This window comes from Nicotiana tomentosiformis, chromosome 9 (genome assembly GCF_000390325.3).
Source record: "Nicotiana tomentosiformis chromosome 9, ASM39032v3, whole genome shotgun sequence".
Lineage (NCBI taxonomy): Eukaryota > Viridiplantae > Streptophyta > Magnoliopsida > Solanales > Solanaceae > Nicotiana > Nicotiana tomentosiformis.
This window is the reverse complement of record NC_090820.1, coordinates 112,993,550-113,012,360: the sequence shown is the minus strand read 5'-3', so window position 1 is coordinate 113,012,360 and position 18,811 is coordinate 112,993,550. Positions and strand designations below refer to the sequence as shown.

The 18,811-nt window shown below is 41.2% G+C and overlaps 2 protein-coding genes across 2 annotated transcripts; both read left to right on the top strand.

Annotated features, from left to right (window-relative positions):
• Nucleotides 1–1,400: 1,400 nt before the first annotated feature.
• LOC104093098 (nuclear transport factor 2A-like) lies at nt 1,401–4,818 on the top strand. The gene is made up of 3 exons (XM_070185902.1): nt 1,401–1,887; nt 4,493–4,593; nt 4,640–4,818. The coding sequence occupies exons 1-2, from the start codon at nt 1,591–1,593 to the stop codon at nt 4,565–4,567; spliced, it is 372 nt and encodes a 123-aa protein (XP_070042003.1). The 5' UTR covers nt 1,401–1,590; the 3' UTR covers nt 4,568–4,593; nt 4,640–4,818.
• A 3,436-nt stretch (nt 4,819–8,254) lies between these two features.
• On the top strand, nt 8,255–9,112 carry LOC138899378 (uncharacterized). The gene is made up of 3 exons (XM_070185544.1): nt 8,255–8,455; nt 8,540–8,827; nt 8,942–9,112. The coding sequence occupies exons 1-3, from the start codon at nt 8,255–8,257 to the stop codon at nt 9,110–9,112; spliced, it is 660 nt and encodes a 219-aa protein (XP_070041645.1).
• Nucleotides 9,113–18,811: the final 9,699 nt, after the last annotated feature.

The window sequence follows — 18,811 nt, the reverse complement described above, 5'->3', positions numbered from 1 at the left end:
GCTGCCTGTTGAGCTTGCAACATTTCGAAAAGCATACGCAAGCTGACGCTGTTTTCCTCGACGTTATGGGTATCTCGAGCTGCAGATCGGGTGCCACCATGTATGTTATTTTCAGGTTCAGAATGCAGGTTCGCCTCAATGGCCACATGCGAATTGATGTCTATCGGCACTTCGATTTGAGCTCCAACGGCGTTGATAAGCGGCCTTTCGGTACTGGGTGTCAAATTGTTGTTCTCATCTTGAACACCAACTTCGTTGTCGATAGGTAAGACCATTTAATTGATAGTTTAGTCGTTGCTAATCCGAAATCAAAGACACTTCCGGAAACAAGCGCAAAACGGCGTATTTTTGCAGATTCGTATCAAATAACCACTGTTATCCTTAGCCCCACGGTGGGCGTCAAACTCTTTATCCGAAAAACGGATAGAGTTAAATTTATACGTAGTTCTAAGGATACATGGTATAACTTAACACAAATCGTAAGGATAATTAGAAATTATCAAATACGGATTGTGAAGAATGGAAGATACACAAGGTTAGAAAGAAGATTATTGAAGGACTAAGCAAGATGAATCAATCTATGAAGCCAAAAAGAATAATCCTTCGATATAGGAGTGTATGATATCTCAGTTACAATGTATGCCAAAACTTGGTGCTTACAGAAATAATAACCATCCCCTTTATAGTAGAAGGGTCTTACTTTAAATATAATTAAAAATATATAGTGGGAGACCCATGATAAATCAACTTTTCCGTAATTCCTGTCAGGATTCTCTCTTCTAGTGGGATTGCAACGGCTCTTGTCTATGAGCTCGATATTGATTCGAGCTCTCGGTCTTGACTCGAGCTCTCGATCTTGACTCGAGCTCGATTCTGACTTGGATCCCTGTATTGATTCGGGGTCAGTATTGGTTGGTCTCTGCCTCATAAGCTCGATAATCTTCACTTTGCATCATAGTTCGACTTGGATTCGAGCTCGATAATGACATCGAGCTCGACATTGATCGGTCCCTTGGGCTCGAAGCTTGGTGATCTGACTTCGGAGCTCGACCTGATACTATGAAGACGCTTCTCCGATCCAATGTATTACCATTTAAACCAGTTCATACGAAGGACTAACGAGTTTTTACCGTATACAATGGTTAAACAAGTATAACATATACTTCGTATAACTCAATAGCCAGAATTTGACAAATGCAATTTACAAATCGCAATAGTGCGACTTACTTCATAAATCTCAGTTATAAATTATAATTGTAATATTAGCGACTTATATTCTCTTTGATTAAATTCGACTTATAAATTACATTGGCGACTCGCATTAGAAAATGCGACTTATAAATTGCGTTAGCCGACTTATAAATCACACTAACTTATAACTCTATTAGGCAATTGCGAGTTATAACTAGCATTTGCCAATTACTTCTTACGTGTTTGCTTTATGCCGCTTCTCGTGAGAGTCCCTTCCGATCCAAAACACTTTAGCGTAATATCGCAGCGACACCAGAGGGGGTAATATTCGAATTTTGTGTGTTTAAAAAGGAGGAGAAAAGAAAAGGTAGAGGCGTAGTGCGAAAACCAAATTGCAAAATGGATCCAGATGATGTGGCGACGGCATTCGTGAAGCACTACTACTCCACCTTCGACTCCAATCGGGTCGGGCTTTCTAACCTCTACCAAGAAGGCTCCATGTTAACCTTCGAAGGCGAGAAGCATCAGGGCTCTCAGAACATCGTCAACAAGCTGACCGGTCTCCCTTTTCAGCAGTGCAAGCACAATATCAGCACCGTCGATTCCCAGCCCTCTGGTCCCGGTGGCGCCATGCTTGTCTTTGTCAGCGGTAATCTCCAACTCCCTGGCGAACAGCATCCCCTCAAGTTCAGTCAGGTATTTTCACAAACACTTCCCCTACATGTTGTGTACTATAGTGTGCAATGTGCTTGCTTTCCCGGTTCATTTTCTGTTTACAGTAGTTTAACTCAGTTACATCGATGTGTTTGTACCCAAGCGTGTGGCCTTGTGATCAATGAAATGGGGAGAACCATGAGGTCTTAAGTTTGAATCCCAAGTCTAAAAGCACTAGGTTATTTCTTCCCATGTGTCCAAGCCTGGGTGGTAGCAGGTATAGTCAGGTGCACGCAAGCTAGCCTGGACATCGCTATCATAAAAAATAATTCGTGTGCGATGTGCTTGTTTTACCATTTCTATTAGATGTTATCTGTCGACGTGTTTTAAGTAGTTTACTCAGTTACATCGATCTGCCATGTGATTTGGATTAAAGTTGCTTTTGTGTGTGAGACGTGATTTGGTTTAAGTTTGTTCTGATTTCTGTTTGGCTGTTGTATATGGAGGAGAGGTGAGCCGATATGAGATAAGGCATTTCAGCTTAGCACTTGAGATGCTAAGTGAGAAGAAACGTGGCTTAATGTGAACATATGATGCAAAATACCTGTAGTAATTTTTTATAACCTGTAATATTGCTTTGATCATTCTATAGTATTAAATAGTTGCTAGAATGGCTATAGTGACAATGGTCTTGCGGTGTTATTAAAGGCTTAAGGAGCCAGAAAAAGGTCTTTTGACATCCCTAGTTGTTTTTGGAATTATGATATACTAACCTACCTAGATATTCTCCTATATCATCTCGTGCACTCAAGTTTTGTCCTTTGGCCCTTGGTTTGTATTATTCATTCATTTGGGATGTTAACCAATGATATTATAAAAATCAGGCGTAGATTTTGTTTGTATTTTGATTAGAAATGCCTGAGATGTCACCAATCATATCTCTTATCTTTCGGACCATTTTGTTTTGAAGCGTACAAGTTGCTTACTAGAAGAAGACTACGGTCAACGAGATAGCTTGTTAGATACGCAATTACACGTGAATTCTGCTGTATCGGAACACAAGTCTAATTCATATGCTTAATGCTCTTTCTCCCTATAGTTTTCTTTGTCACTATCTTTAACTAGGCCACTAAACGTGTCTCTTTGAAAAGGTAAATAGTCATATGACTTTACAAGATTTGATTTTGCTTGTTGGAGCATGGGGCATCAAAATCTGAACAAACAGTTGGAATGATGCAACTTGAAAGAATTGCTAATATATTCCTGCCAGAGAAAGAGCAAAACTACAAATTCTTGGCTCTCGACATTGTGAATACCTTGATCATCTTCCTTTTTCACTTTTTTTGTTTCGGCTAAGTTTACAGCCTCTTTGAGCAACCCAGAGTCTATTGGAAAAAAATATATGTTCCATTAGGCCAGATGAAAGAATGTCAACCACAATCTTTTAAACATGCATTTTTGATAACCGTGTTGTCCGGGTCAGTTTACGAGCACCTCGACTAATTCCACGCGGTATCTGCTACCTCTCATCATTGGATAACTCTAGTCCACCAAGATCTTCTAAACATGTATTTTACTTGAAGTTAGTTATAAACTGCTCAAGATTCTCTTGTACATGTTATATTTTGGAATGAGCACCGCAGGGTATCATGCATCAGCCTCACGAGAATCTAGATACCTCTGGGATTGGTGAGACTATTGTGTTAGAACATTCAAGCCCATATAGATTTCGCCCTTTGGAAGCTTATGGGCATTATGACCGTTGTAGGTGAAACTTGTTGAGGTCATGTGGCAGTGATACCTCATTTATACAACAGTTGTACACGTGTGGAGAGAAAAAAAAAAACCCGAGGGTAAAGAGTGGTTTGGCAGAGCTTTGGAAGTATTAGCTTCATTCGCTAGTCAAAAGGGTTATTTGCACTTGCCTTCCTGAGTGTGGTGCAGGGTGAGGTGGGTTTTGTAGCTTTGCTGACTGTCAACCTACTGGGTTTTTTTAGGAGCCCGAGCAGATATGATTTTATGGACCCGGTTTTGTTTTATCATCTTTAATTTGATAGATGGTAGAGAGAAATTAAAAGTTTTAGACTACCTTCAACTATTATCTTTCTTTCTTTGTTGAATACCTTCAGTGGCTATAATTGGCAGACGTGATTTGACTGGGTTTTGAGTTATTCTCGTGCACTCAGATCTAGCATTAACTCTCTCATGTTCTTTTCTGACATAGTGGGAGCTTAGTGCACCGGGCTGCCCTTTTTTGTCTTTTCTGAGAGAAGTCTGTTTATTTTCTTCTATTCTCATTTTAGAGCACCCTCATCTGCGTTTATCTTGCATTTTATCGTCTACACACTTAACGAGATAAGAAAATAAAGGATATTTGATTGTTTATTTTCTTTTTTCCTTCCTTCTTCATGTCCAGTCTTTTTTAATCATTGTGAAAGTTTTTGCTTCTCAATAGTGACAATGCTGCATTTGGCGGGGATATGTGGAGAGAATATGGCCATTAAAGGCTCATATGGGTTCTGGGATTTGAAGTTTAATTCTATGCAACTGCGCGTTTTTGATCCCTTCATACTTCGTGAACATTAGACTTCCGAACTTTGCATCTCAAATTTCTTATATGACTAATTTCTTCTTTCTTGGCCTGCAGATGTTTCATTTGATGCCAACACCGCAAGGAGGTTATTATGTGCTCAATGACATATTTCGTTTGAATTATGCATGAAGGTTGCTGGGTTGAATTGACTCTTCGTCATGTTTTCATGATTGATTTGTCCAAAACTGAACAAATTTACAGAATATCATATCATGATTGATTTGTCCAAAACTGAACAAATTTACAGAATATCATATTCTAGGAGTTGAAAGACATCAACCTCTAAAAGACTAGTTCTTCTGTGTTGTGGGGCAAGTTGATAGATGGACTCGGTTATGCTTTTGAGTTTTATGAAATTTAATGAGCTCTACCTTGTTGCATTATGTCATTCACATAATTCAGCTCCTCTCTCTCTCTCTCTCTCTCTCTCTCTCTCTCTCTCTCTCTCTCTCTCTCTCTCTCTCACACACACACACACACACACACTCTCTACCTTTCTCTCTTTACAATTTTTTTTGTTAGATGTTGCTTCCCTCTTCACACTTTTTGATTGGATCTTGCTTTTCTCCTTGTTCTTATTGGTACTTTAATCTGTGGGAGCTAGATGATTAGTAGATTTTGAAACATGAAAAGTGGTATTAGAACTTTTGATGCCTAAATTTGGTGGTCCATTACCACTAAAATAGTGGTATTGAATAGCCTTTTAAAAGGCTTTTCTGGGACTCGCATCGAGATTCGTCATGGGGAGGGCACTATCAAAACGCCTTGAGCCTCATGTGTGGGGCTTAGTTTTGTGAGGCTTACGCCCCCAAGTGACCGACTATACGCCCTAAACGCGCCTAACGCTCAACGCTCGGGACTCGCCCAACAGTTCTTATGTTAATCATGTGTTGAATTCACTAATTAGCACTGTTGACTTTCAAAATTCTTTAACAAATGAATGATTAGAGTTATTTTTATACTTAGAAATATGAAGATTGTGAATAACTCAAATAATGAATCATAGTATTGCAATTTACCAATTGAGAATATCGAGAGGGTGAATATCATTTGAATATTTCTTCCGAAGATAGATAACGAAAATTTATATCTTTACTTGATAGATCTTCATGTCTTAGTTCTATGTCTCTCAAAATTATTATATATTTATTATTTTACTATTAAAAAATAATTTTATATTTACTCATGAAGGAGTAATATTTTAAATTACAGTATGGATAAAATTTATTGAGTATTCACTTTTAAGGGGGAAAATATGTAGTTTGATAATATTTGATAAGAAATTATGATTTTTAATTGTTTGAAAGTTGAGACGCCGTAGTTTATTTATATTTTATAGTAACTTTAGTAGTATTGCATTATTTATACTTGTAAAACATGCTAGACATTTTATTTTATATGAGTTTGTTTAGTTCTTTTTAGTTTTCTTGAACTTTTAATGTGTCTTTTATATTTTTTTGTATTATAATATTGTATACCCTAAAATTTCGAGTAACAATTAAACTTATTTAGTGGTTTCAAGGATAAGTGATTTAATCTAATACTAATTGATAAACAAGAAATTAAATAGATAATTTGAATAGTAAAATAAATCGAACCGTGTTCTAGTAGTGGTTTCGACTTCGATTCAAGATGGTCTCGAGGTTGGGTAACAAGAATGATAAAGAACAGAAAATAAACAGTGGTGAGCAGTAGTAGATAGTAAGTGAAATAGAGAAAGCAGTGTATGTGTATATGTTTATCAATAAATCAATCCCCCTTACAAATGAATGGGGTCCCTCTTTTTATAGTAGAGGAATGCTAAATAAGGTACACTTCTAATAACAGAAACAAATTCCATGATTGGCGTCAATAACCGCTTGATTCGATCTGTTCCGGGATTTTCGCCGAGATCTTCGGTCGGTTGCTAATATCTCGCCATTCCGTTATTTTGCCTTACTCGAAGTCGGTCATGCACGGTCTCGATCTTCAGCGAGCACTTCGATCTTCATGCTCCATACTCTGCCATTGGGCTCGAGCCTGGTCTATTACGAGCTTACTCTCGAGGCAGCTCCTCGTGTCTATGAAATCGGACATGCCCGATTTCGACCGTATACAGATAGTCCTCGTGTTTCTTGGAATAAAATGATAAGAAACAGTTTGAGCCTTGATTTTTCAAAACCTCGATTATGACGTCGTCCTCATGACGTAAGTGACATATATGATCGAAGCGTCCCGTCAGTTCAGTTCCCCAAATCATTCATGCCTATCAGTTAGCGGTCGGCCACTAGCGCCACAGAACCGTCGCTGTGAGCCTATAAATACCCGCTCCTTCATTGAATCAAACTTTACTTTTGCTCTAATCAAACCTCTAAGTCTTCTCACTCTTTCGTCTCCTCCTTTTCGCCGTCTGTAGAGCCACATTCGTTAGCACCGAAACCTCCAACTTTTCATCTTCTATCGCTCTTCTTTACTTATACAAATGGCGAAAACCACAAAGACCGTACCGCAGAAGGAGAAAGCTTCCTGCTCCTCTTCTCGGCCGTCCGGCGGCAAGGCGCCGGTGGAACCGCTTCCCCACGAGTATGTTCTCGGCCAATGTACTCTAAAATCCGATTTCAAGGTCGAAAACCCTTCATCGATCCCGGGTCGATGTGAGCATGTGTCGATGTACATGTGCTCGATAACAAAGAGCCATCTCGAGATCGTGAAGAGGGACTGCATATGGGGTCCCGAGGTGGTGGTGCAAATTCTTGCTCCCGAAGAGAGCATCACCGCTTATGTCGAGGGGGTTCCTAAGTGTTTGCACTTACCCCTTCACATTGGGTCCCCTCGACCCAGTGATTATTGATCTCTGTAAAAGATATCAGGTCACCTTCGGCCAAATCCACCCCTCTCTATGGCGCATAGTAATCATGCTGCGCTTCTCTAGCAAGGCCGATGGGCTAGAGTTTACTCTAAATCACCTCATGCGGTTGTACCGGGCAACGAAGGCCTTGATCTCGAGCATCGATGAGGACAAGGATCGGGGTTGGATGAGCCATTTTATACGGGTGAGGACCCGCGACATTATCCCGGAAGAGAAGATGTCGTTCCCTGAGGAGTGGAACTTCGACCGTAAGTGATCTTTTAAACTTTGTTCTTCGTACCTTCTTTGACTTTGCCTGATATCCCCTTTCGACATGCAACTATTCCTTGGATGCCTCAAGCGGTACTTGACCTCAAAGATTGGGTTCGGAAGTTAGCCTCAACTTTCACTTATGCCGAACGCGCATGGCGTGATTTGGCAAGGGGCAGATGGGAGGCCAAGAACCACGGTAAGGATCTCCTTTTTCACGTTCTGAAACACTTTTTATACTTCATTCATCACTAATTTCCTTTCATGCAGGCCTGATCAAGGATGCCATTTGGAGGCCTTCAAGTGGCGAGGAAGAAACCAAGTCCTCGGTTCCGAAGCCGGGGGAAGACAAGAAGAGGAAAACTACCTCGGAGTCCGAGGACCCCAAGCCGAAACCTCGAAGGATGAGGAGGAAAGTAATCGCTCTCACGATAGACTCGGTCCAAAAATTGAGAGATGAAGAAGAGGAAGAAGAGGAAAATGCCTCGGCACTGACAGTTCGACCTAGGAAAGCCGTCGAGGTCACCAAACATTCTGAGCCGACGGCGGCTACTAAAATCAAGCCTCGTGTCGAGGAGGATTCCAAAAAGAAATCGGGTGAGGATCCCGAATTGCCAGAGGTCGAGATCGTTTCTCGGCCATCTGCAACTACATCTGACGGGGCCGGTTAAGAGACCCCGAAGATCGGTTAGGGAATCTCGAGCGACTTGCTTGGGACCATGACAACAAGTCACTTGCCTTCTCTTCCGACTTTTTCTGAGGAGGCACTAAGGGAAGCTCGAGATTTGAAGACCCCTGATATAGGCGGAGGCTCTAGTATAGGGGATCCCTTTCGGGATTGCTTTACTGGAGTCGATGACGCCTCTGATATTAGTGACACTTCTATTCTTTTAGAAGAGGCCCAACGTCTCTTATCTCAGGTAAGAATCAGTTTACTGCACTTTTTTTCTTTACTCTTTTTTTTTTCTTTCTAAATCTGACCTGTGTTTTCCTTTTTTGTATAGGCCTTCACCAAGTTTCGAGCTGACCTCAGCCAATGTGAAACCGAGTTCCAAAAGGTCCCGGAGGAGAGGAACGCTCTGAAGCTTCTTTGCGGCCAAAAAGACGAAACTATAAAGGACCTTCAAGCGGATTTGGCCATGGCTCGTGAGGAAGAGCCCGAGCTAGATAAGCAGGTGAGTATACTTTTGATAAAGTATGGACTCGACCCAACTGTGGAGGCTAATACTTCATTATCTCAGCTGCAACAAAAGGTTGAAAGGATCGAGCTGCTTCGGAGAGAAGTCGATCAGGTAAAGGCCGATTGTGATCGGTGGAAGGAGAATATGGATCGCCTGGCTGCGGAAAAAGAAACTACCTTGGCCAAAATGTCATCGGCCGAGGTTCAACTTTGGGGCATCAAATAGAAAAGTTCGACCCAAGCCAAGAGAATCAAGGAGCTTGAAACGAGGCTTGCTGAGGCCAAGGCGGAGATCGAGAAGACAAAGGTCATAGTGGACAAGTCCATTGCCATGTACCGGGCCGATGCTGAGGCTGCTGAAATGCAGCTAAGAGAGGCTTCTGACCGAGAGCAATGAATCATTGACTCGGCAAAGTGTCAATCCCGGAGGGAAACCCTCGAGGAAATCCATACTCGAGGTTTTGACCTCTCCGAGGAGATAGCCCTAGCCAAGGTGCTTGAAGCTGAAGCTAGGCAGCTTGCCTTCTTCGATGACGAAGACGATGATGAAGAAGGCAGTCGAGGCGGGTCCGATGAGGGGCCTGAAGGAGAAGTTGCTCCCGGAGAAGAGGTCGAAACCGGCCGTAGTTAGGACTTAGTTTCTCTTTTTGTAAGATCTTGATCGGTCTCTTGTACATAACCGATATATAATAGAAAAACTTCTTTTGAATGTCTTCTCAGTTTTATGTTCAAACGTGTTTTGTGCTTTTGGCTTGTGAAAATTTTGTTGTTGCAGCCTCTGTAATCGAGTGAACACTAATTCGAACTTAGAACAAACCCTTATATTTTTTTTAGACACGCAAGGGCGAGTCTCCGAGCTCAATAATATGTTCGAGATTTCGGATGGCTTGAACGATGTCATGACTGCACTATTTTTATAACTAAGTTCGAGTATGTTTCGAACTTAGAATAGAACAAACCCTTAGGTATTTTTTACCAAATAATGGGTAATTTTCGAACTTATAGTAACATACCCCTTAAGGTTTTATGGCGGATCCTGTAGCTAAATTCAAGTCAAATTTATTTGAACTCGGAATAGTGAAACCCTTAGGTCCGAGTTGAGTGAGAACAAAGTCTCAAACTCTAAATGTATTGGCCCTTAGGCCCTTTTAGGCTGGGCCCATATGACCTCTAAAAGACGGCTATTATTTGCCCTTTTCGGCTTAAAAGCCTTAGCATGTATTTTTTACCCATTGGGTTTTTTGAGGGTCCGATGTCGGTTGAAACCCTTTTGCTTTTTGTGCCTTATCACGTTTGTGTTAAAGATAATTTGATACCTATTAAGGTTTTTCGAGAGCTAATTTTATCGAAGCCCTTTTGATTATTTGCCGAGGGTAGCCTTTTTTAACCGGATTTTTAGAGAATTTGAAGGCATATCGTTATTGCGGAATTCGGACGTCTCCGAGCCGCGTTATTTAGGCCTTAGCCTTTAGTTTGGTTGTAGCCTTTGAGTATGTATTTTGACCGTAGCCTCTAGTTTGGCCGTAGCCTTCGGGTATGCCTCTTGGGCTTATTTCCCAATAACATTCGAACTTGTTTGAAATGTCAGTCCCCGAGAATGGTGGCCTTGGCCTATAGATCGAGGGGTGCGTCTTTGAGGTCTTATGAATTTGAGTTTAGATAACTCGAATATGCTTATCATCGATGGTAGTCCCCGAGTGTATATTTGCACTTTGGCTTTTGAGCCGTTTCTCACAATATCACAAGCATGAGGTTTGTATAGTAGAGGATTTTCTTCGAGACACAAAATGTTTAAATGAAGAGAGAATGCTTCTTTGAATAGTTTACACATGTGCACATATTTTTCCATCGGGGCTCAACTAATTTATATGGACACGGTTCACTTGACCGTTTGGCCCATTACAAAGCTTCCCTATCGAGGCCCTTTGACATGAAGTACTATTCTCGAGAATATAACATTCGAGGGTGATGCCCTCCAGTATTCGAGGTTGATTGCAAATAAGCCTTGAATACTGTTGAATTGTCCTCAGGTAGCACATAATTGTTGCCTCGTTAAAAACCTCGCCGGAAAACCCATTTGGGATAAAAACCGATCTAAGGGAAAAAGAGTGCAACGCGTACTTTAAAACCCGAGGTCTCTATGTCTTTGGTCGAACTCCTGAAATGATAGCGTCGAGTATATATAAACGAAAGAAGGGAGAAAGTCATACCTTAACAATAATGTCATTTGAGAAGTGATATGTTCCAGTTGTTTGGCAGTGGTTCATTGTCCATCGTTCCGAGTTTATAAGACCCTTTTTTTTGACTATATCGAGGACTTGATAGGGTCCTTCCCAATTCGGGTCGAGCTTCCCTTTATTAGGATCTCGAGTGTTGATGGTGACCTTCCTTAGAACTAAGTCCCCGACCCTGAAGTGGCGAATGTTGGTTCTTCTATTGTAGTACCTTTCGATTTGTTGCTTTTGTGCAGCCATTCGAACGAGTGCCGCTTCTCGTTTTTCATCTAATAATTCGAGGCTAGTATTCATAGCCTCGTGGTTTGATTCCTCCGTTGCATGTCGAAACCTGACGCTGGGTTCTCCAACTGGAATCAAAGCTTCTGAGCCATATAGTAAGGAAAATAGAGTTGCACTTGTACTGGACTTCGATGTTGTTCGATATGCCCAAAGGACTTCGGGTAGAATTTCTCTCCACTTCTCTTTAGCTTCGTTCAACCTTTTCTTCAGGTTTTGGATGATAGTCTTGTTCGTTGATTCGGCCTGTCCGTTCCCACTAGGGTGATACGATGTTGACAATATCCTTTTTATTTTATGGTCTTCGAGAAATTTTGTCACTTTACTACCGATAAATTGTTTACCATTGTTGCATACTATTTCTGCGGGTATCCCAAATCGACACACGATGTGATCCCAGATGAAGTATATAACCTCTTTTTCTCTCACTTTCTCGAACGCATGTGCTTCAACCCATTTAGAGAAATAGTCAGTCATAAATAAAATGAACTTAGCTTTACCTAGGGCCGATGGAATAGGGACGACGATATCCATCCCCCATTTCATGAATGGCCATGAGGATAAGACTGAATGACGTTGTTCTCCGGGCTGATGGGTCATCGGTGCAAACCTTTGACATTTATCACATTTTCAAACAAACTCCTTAGTATCTTTTTCCATGCTATCCCAGTAGCATCCTGCTCTAATGATTTTGTGAATAAGTGATTCGGCGCTGGAGTGGTTCCCACAAGTGCCTTCATGGACCTCTCGAAAAATATAATTGGTGCCTCCTGGTCCCAAACACACTGCCAATGGTCCATCGAATGTTCTTCTGTATAATGTTTCATCTTCAACCAATATGAATCGAGCAACTTTGGTTCGTAGGGTTCTTGACTCTTTAGGGTCCGACGGGAGCTTTCCATTCTTCAAGTATTCAATATATTTATTACTCCAATCCTAGGTTAAGCTTGTAGAGTTTATCTAGGCATGACCTGTGAGACCCCGGGTGTTTCTCTCTTCTCTTACGTAATATACGTAACGTGGCGTGGTTATATTAGGTATATATGATTGGGTATAGCACATTGGGAGAATAAGACTGAAAATGTGTGGTAATATCAAGGAACTAAGCTAAAGCTTTAAGTCAAAGGAATCCCTTAAACAAAGGTTCATGGTTAAAGAAATGGCTCGGGTAGCACCCCGCGCGTTCGGAAGGTTTAAGTTAACTTGCACCTGTGGGATAAGGCTAAGAGTGTATAATATGCTAAGAATAATGTGTTATGAGGTATTATAATATCACACTAGTCACATGTTAAGTTTTGGAGTCAAGCAAGTTGCGAAATAAAGGTCGGCAAAAGTTATCGTAAATTTCTCTAATAAATTTTCTAAACTTTGGGTCAAATGTATCAGATCATTTCTCCCAATATATAAAGAGTTATGGGACCCACAACCTACCAAATCGAAGTTCTACGAGTCTATTTTGCAATCAAAGAAATCTCACATCAAACCGACATTGAAGTAAAACGTTATGACTGTTTTACCGCGGACTGTCCGGGCTGAAATCGGGTCGCGAACCGGGTCGGGTCAAACAAGTGGTATAAGTCGGAAAATCCGACTTTTAAGACCCCAAAACATTTCATCTTCGTCTCAAAACAGTGAGAAAGCTTAAGAGAGGGTTTCATGGTGTTCTTGAGTGATTAAGGTGCGTTTTTAACGATTTCTATCGTTAAAGTTTGCCCTCGTGCCTAGAAGCACAATCTCTACGCTTTGCAATCGTTTTTCCCTTCTATTAGCTGTGTTTGGAGCTATTTTTGGAAGATAGAAAATTGTTGTTCTTGCTGGTTCTTCAGGATTTATACTTGGTTTGCCAAGATAATCATCTTGGGACTCTTTTATGATCGTTTTTACAAAGTTCTACGGGTATTTCATCAAGTTAGGGTCATATGGCAAATGTGCCGATTTAAACTCATTTATGAACTATTTATAGGTGCGTATAAGCTGCATATATATAGTGGTTTCGAAGATTAGGACATAAGGAACAACTTTCGTGAAGGAACTACAAGCATTCGGACGTTCGTTGGAGAGGTATGTTAAGGCTAAGCTTCGTCCTTCCTTTTAGCACGAATTTTGGGAAATTCCTAAGACGCCAAATGTGATATTTTACTATTCTGTTGCTAGAAAGACCTTCTGTAAAAGGCATTGGTATCGTAGCTAAAGTATTTTTATGATGCTATTAGGTTGATATTCCACTCGTTCGGTTAAAAAGGGTATTCGACATCTATATATGTCATTTTGTCGGCTTTCTTAAATATATGTCCATATATATGAATTCTTATTCGTCTTTGGGTTGTGTGACTTAAAAATAAAGGAATTAAGTATTTGCGATCAGTCCTTCTTCCTTGTTAAAGTGTATTTTAAAATCTCTAAAGTGACACGTCGATTTCAAAATTTTCAAATATAATTTTTATGCTTAAACTACTAAAATATTTGATTTTTTTGAAATATTTTCTTTTACTAATTATCAAGAAATCAGGTATAAGGACTAAGTGAAGCACCTTAAGCTTTTTATGAACATATTCAGAGTTAAGTTATCTTTCTAAAAGTCGAGTTAAGTTTTCAAACTTATAAAAAAAGATATGAGGTTCCACGAGATATTTGTATGCGATACGAAGGTGATTATGAGATTATGAGAATAAGAGTACCAATGAGCCAAGGTTGGCTAAGTTCTTGTTATGGCCTATTATGTGCATTCAAAGTTCATATCATACATGATATATTATGCATGAACTTCGAGCTATAATCGGAGGTAAGGGGCCTATTTGCCCGAAAGACTATATATATTGTACAGATGGCCACAGGTTGGCAATATGATACCGGTTAGCTACCGGGAGAGACCGCCATTGCTAGCATTTGGTTGGGTATGTCATGCATTTACATCAATATATATGTATTCACGACATACGATTACACGAGCATACCATGCATATTTTATTACTATGAGGTCGGATGTCGGCCATGGAGGCTATCAGAGTTTCAGTGTCAGGTGGTATCTTTATTACCTTTTTACATCAGCTATGTATGATTCTACTTTCTGCCTTGCATACCAGTACATTTTTATTCGTACTGATGTCCCGTTGCCTGGGGATACTGCATTTTTGTTTCGTGCGTGCAGGTCCAGGTAGGGACTCTGATCGACCCCTCTGCTAGGATTTCGGGGTTCAGCTATGAGTTGGTAAGCTCCACCTCTTCCTGGAGCTTTCATAGGATGGTTACTTTGGTTGTACAGTTTGGGTATAGTTGGGGCCTTATCCCGACAGTGCTTATGACACTCTTAGAGGCTATTGTGGACACAATATTCTGGGTTTCTTTTTTTGCTGCTTTCAGTCTCCAGCCTATAGGCTTGGTATGTATATATAGGTGTGTAGGCATGCATGTCTTCAGTCGCGGCCTCGTCGGCCAGCTAGTATTTTATTATTTTGGTTTGTCTACCTATGTTTATATGGCTTATTGTTATTCATGTCATAACCTTACGGTCCAGGCTTAGTATTTCAGATGTTGTGCTGCCCGATCTGTTGGGCCCCCAGTCTAGTTAGCTATTATGTTTAGTAGCTAACTCGATCGAATACAGTATCGATTGCCAGTCGTGCCTCCCCTAGTTTGGGGCGTGACATGACCTTCCTCGATCACAGATCTCGAGAGTTAAACGACAGTCCCCGAGCTGATCTCATTTTCCTTGACCGATGAGCCCAAGTTTACAAGTGCATCAGCCTTACTGTTTTGTTCTCGAGGTACATGCTGTAAAGTCCATTCCTTGAAACAGTGCAAAGTTACCTGCAGCTTGTCCAAATACCTTAGCATTCTATCCTCTCGAACTTCGAAGGTTTTGTTTACTTGGTTCACTACCTGTAAAGAGTCACACTTGGCTTCAATATCTTCTGCCCCCAAGCTTTTATCTAGCTCGAGACCTGCAATCATGGCCTCATACTCGGACTCATTGTTAGTCAACCTAGAAGTTTTGACAGATAGCCTAATAGTGCTACCCGTGGGTGGCTTCAAAACGATGCCTAGCCTGGACCCCTTCACATTTGAAGCACCGTCTGTGAAAAGGGTCCATACCCCCGATGACGTACCCGATTTTAACAAGAGTTCCTTTTCAACTTCGGGTAGGAGGGTTGGCGTGAAATCGGCCACGAAGACTGCTAAAATTTGAGACTTGATGGCCGTCCGGGGTTGATATTCGATGTCGTACCCACTGAGTTCGACGGCCCATTTGGCCAATTGGCCCGATAGTTCGGGCTTGTGCAAAATATTATGAAGTGGGTAAGTGGTTAATACGCATACTGGGTGACATTGAAAGTATGGTCTTAACTTTCTAGAGGTGCTTATCAATGCAAGTGCCAATTTTTCTAAGTGTGGATATCTAGTTTCTGCTTCTCCTAAGGTTCAACTTACATAATAAATGGAAAATTGCGTACCTTGCTCTTCTCGAACTAGGACACCACTTATCGCGATTTTCGATACTGCCAAGTACAAGTAAAACTTCTCATCTGCCTTTGGAGTGTGAAGCAATGGTAGGCTCGATAGGTATCGCTTCAACTCTTCCAATGCCTGTTGGCTTTCCGGGGTCCAGGCGAAATCATTCTTATTTTTGAGTAAAGAGAAAAATCTGTGGCTTCGATCCGATGACCTCGAAATGAATCGGCCTAAGGCAACTATCTGTCTAGTTAGCCTCTATACAGTTTTTACACTATCCACGACGGCAACGTCTTCGATGGCCTTGATTTTATCGGGGTTGATCTTGATTCCCCGATTCGATACCATGAAGCTAAGGAACTTGCCGAACCAACCCCGAAAGCACATTTCTTGGGGTTGAGCTTCATGTTGTATTTCTTTAAAATCTCGAACGTTTCCTGCAAATGAGCCAAATGGTCCTCTGTGTGCAGGGATTTAACTAGCATGTCATCAATATAAACCTCCATTGATTTACCTATTTGTTCTTCGAACATTTTATTCACTAGGCATTGACAAGTAGCTCCTGTATTTTTTATCCCGAAGAGCATTACATTATAATAATATGTTCCATACTTGGTGATAAATGAAGCTTTTTCTTGGTCTTCCGGGTTCATTTGGATTTGATTTTACCCGGAATAGGCTTCAAGAAAAGTAAGGATCTCGTGGCCGGCCGTGGCATCGATCATGCGATCGATGTTAGGCAGTGGAAAAGAATCTTTGGGGCACGCCTTGTTTAAATCCTTATAATCTACACACATTCTAAGTTTATCCCCCTTTTTAGGGACTACAACTATATTAGCTAACCATTCAGGATATTTTACCTCCCGAATGGATCATATTTTGAGAAGTTTATTTACCTCGTCCTTTATGAATGCGTGCTTTACTTCGGACTGGGATCTTCTCTTTTGTTTCACCGGTTTGAATCTAGGGTCCAGGCTTAGCCGATGTGTCGTTACCTCCGGTGGAATCCTTGTCATGTCTAAATGGGACCAAGCAAAACAATCTATGTTATCAACAAGAAGTTGAATAAGTTTTTTCCTGAGTTCGGGGGTTAATCCTGTTCCTAGGTATACCTTTCGCTCGGGCAGGTATTCGATCAATACAACCTATTCCAACTCTTCGACCGTTGATTTGGTGGCGTCAGTATCTTCGAGATCAACAAAAGTTCGAGGGGTCAGAAAACCCTCATTTTTTTCTTCTATCTCCCGCTTCCCCGATTCGGTCGAGGCTGGTGGCTGTGATTGCTATTTGACTTCATGTTTATCTTTGATGTTCGACCTTTCCGAGGCTGATAGTGTCGATATTGGTGTTACCTCATCGACCGTAAACATTTTCTTTGCAGCATGCTGCTTCCCGTATACTGTTTTTACACCGTTTGATCTCGAAAATTATATCATTTGGTGGAGAGTCGAAGGGACTGCTCTCATATTATGGATCCAAGGACTTCCGAGTAGGGCATTGTACCTCATGTCGTGCTAGATCACGTGGAACTTAGTATCTTGAATGTTTCCAGCCACATTCACCGATAGAATAATCTCCCCTTTAGTTGTTTCACTGGCCATATTGAAGCCATGTAGGACCCGAGCTGCAGGAACAATTTGATTTTATAGGCCGAGCTGCTACACGACCCTCGATCAGATGATATTCGCCGAGCTACCTGGATCCACTAAAACATGCTTAACTTGAACTTTATTTAATAGGATAGAAATTACCAGAGCATCGTTGTGGCGCTGAGAAATGCCTTCTGCTTCTTCGTCATTGAATGATAAAGTACTTTCGGGCACATAATCTCGGGTTCATTTTTTCCTAGTGATTGATACCTTAGTGCGTTTGAATATGGGTCCATGTGGAATGTCGACCCCACCGACGATCATATGAATGATATGTTGGGGTTCCTCCTGTTCATTTTTCCTGTTGGCGTCTCTTTCTCTGAAATGATTCTTGGCTCGATCGTTGAGGAACTCTCGAAGGTGGCCCTCATTGAATAGACGGGCTGCCTCCTCCCTTAATTGCCTGCAATCCTCGGTTTTGTGACCATGCGTGCCATGATACTTGCATATCAAATTTGGGTTTCTTTGAGAAGGATCAATAAGTATGGGTTTGGGCCACCTAATATCTTTGATCCTTCCGATTGCCGATACAATGCCTGATGCATCAATGCTAAAGTTATATTTCGATAACCGAGGTGCTTCTGCGGGATCAACATACTTGTCAAAACCACTCTTGCTCATAAATCCCCGAGAATTCTGTCCTCGATCACTTCTCCGATCGTTTCGGGCGGAATTCCGTCCTGAACCATTATCCTTATTGTTCCTTCGATCTGCGGTATATGGTTGATATCGGTCTCTGTTCGACCTTGGCTCCCTGTCGACGTCCCTCTGGTTTTTAACTGCCGACCTATTTGGATGTGCTGAACCGGAAGGGGCTCCCAATTGATCGTCCTCGACCCTGATCTTCGATTGGTATCGATTGTGCACATCTGCCCAAGTTACTGCTGGATATTCGATCAAATTTTGTTTCAACTGACGTGATGCTATCGAACTCCGCTCGTTCAACCCTTGGGTGAAAGCTTGAACGGCCCAATCATCTGTGACCGGTGGCAACTCCATGCGTTCCATTTAAAATCGGGACATGAACTCCCTCAACATTTCATTATCTCTTTGTCGTACCTTGAAAAGGTCCGATTTCCTCGTTGTGACCTTTATGGCCCCGGCGTCTGCCTTTACAAAAGAATCTGCTAACATAGCAAATGAGTCGATGGAATTTGGTGGCAAGTTATGATACCAGATCATTTCTCCCTTCGAAAGGGTCTTTCCGAATTTTTTTAACAACCACTACAAGAAAATCACATATTACATAGGGATTTTGTTGAGGATTATATAGGAAAATCCGCACCGAATAAATTCTGATGGAAAAATCTTCGTAGGTAATTATTACCTATGAATTTTAAAAATCCCCAGGTAAGTTACTTGTGGATTTTGAATCCGCACGTAAATTACTTGGGATTTTAAATCTGTATGTAAATTACCTGAGGAATTTTCCATAGAAAATTCTAAATATCCGCAAGTAAATACCCATGAAAATCCTCAAGTGCA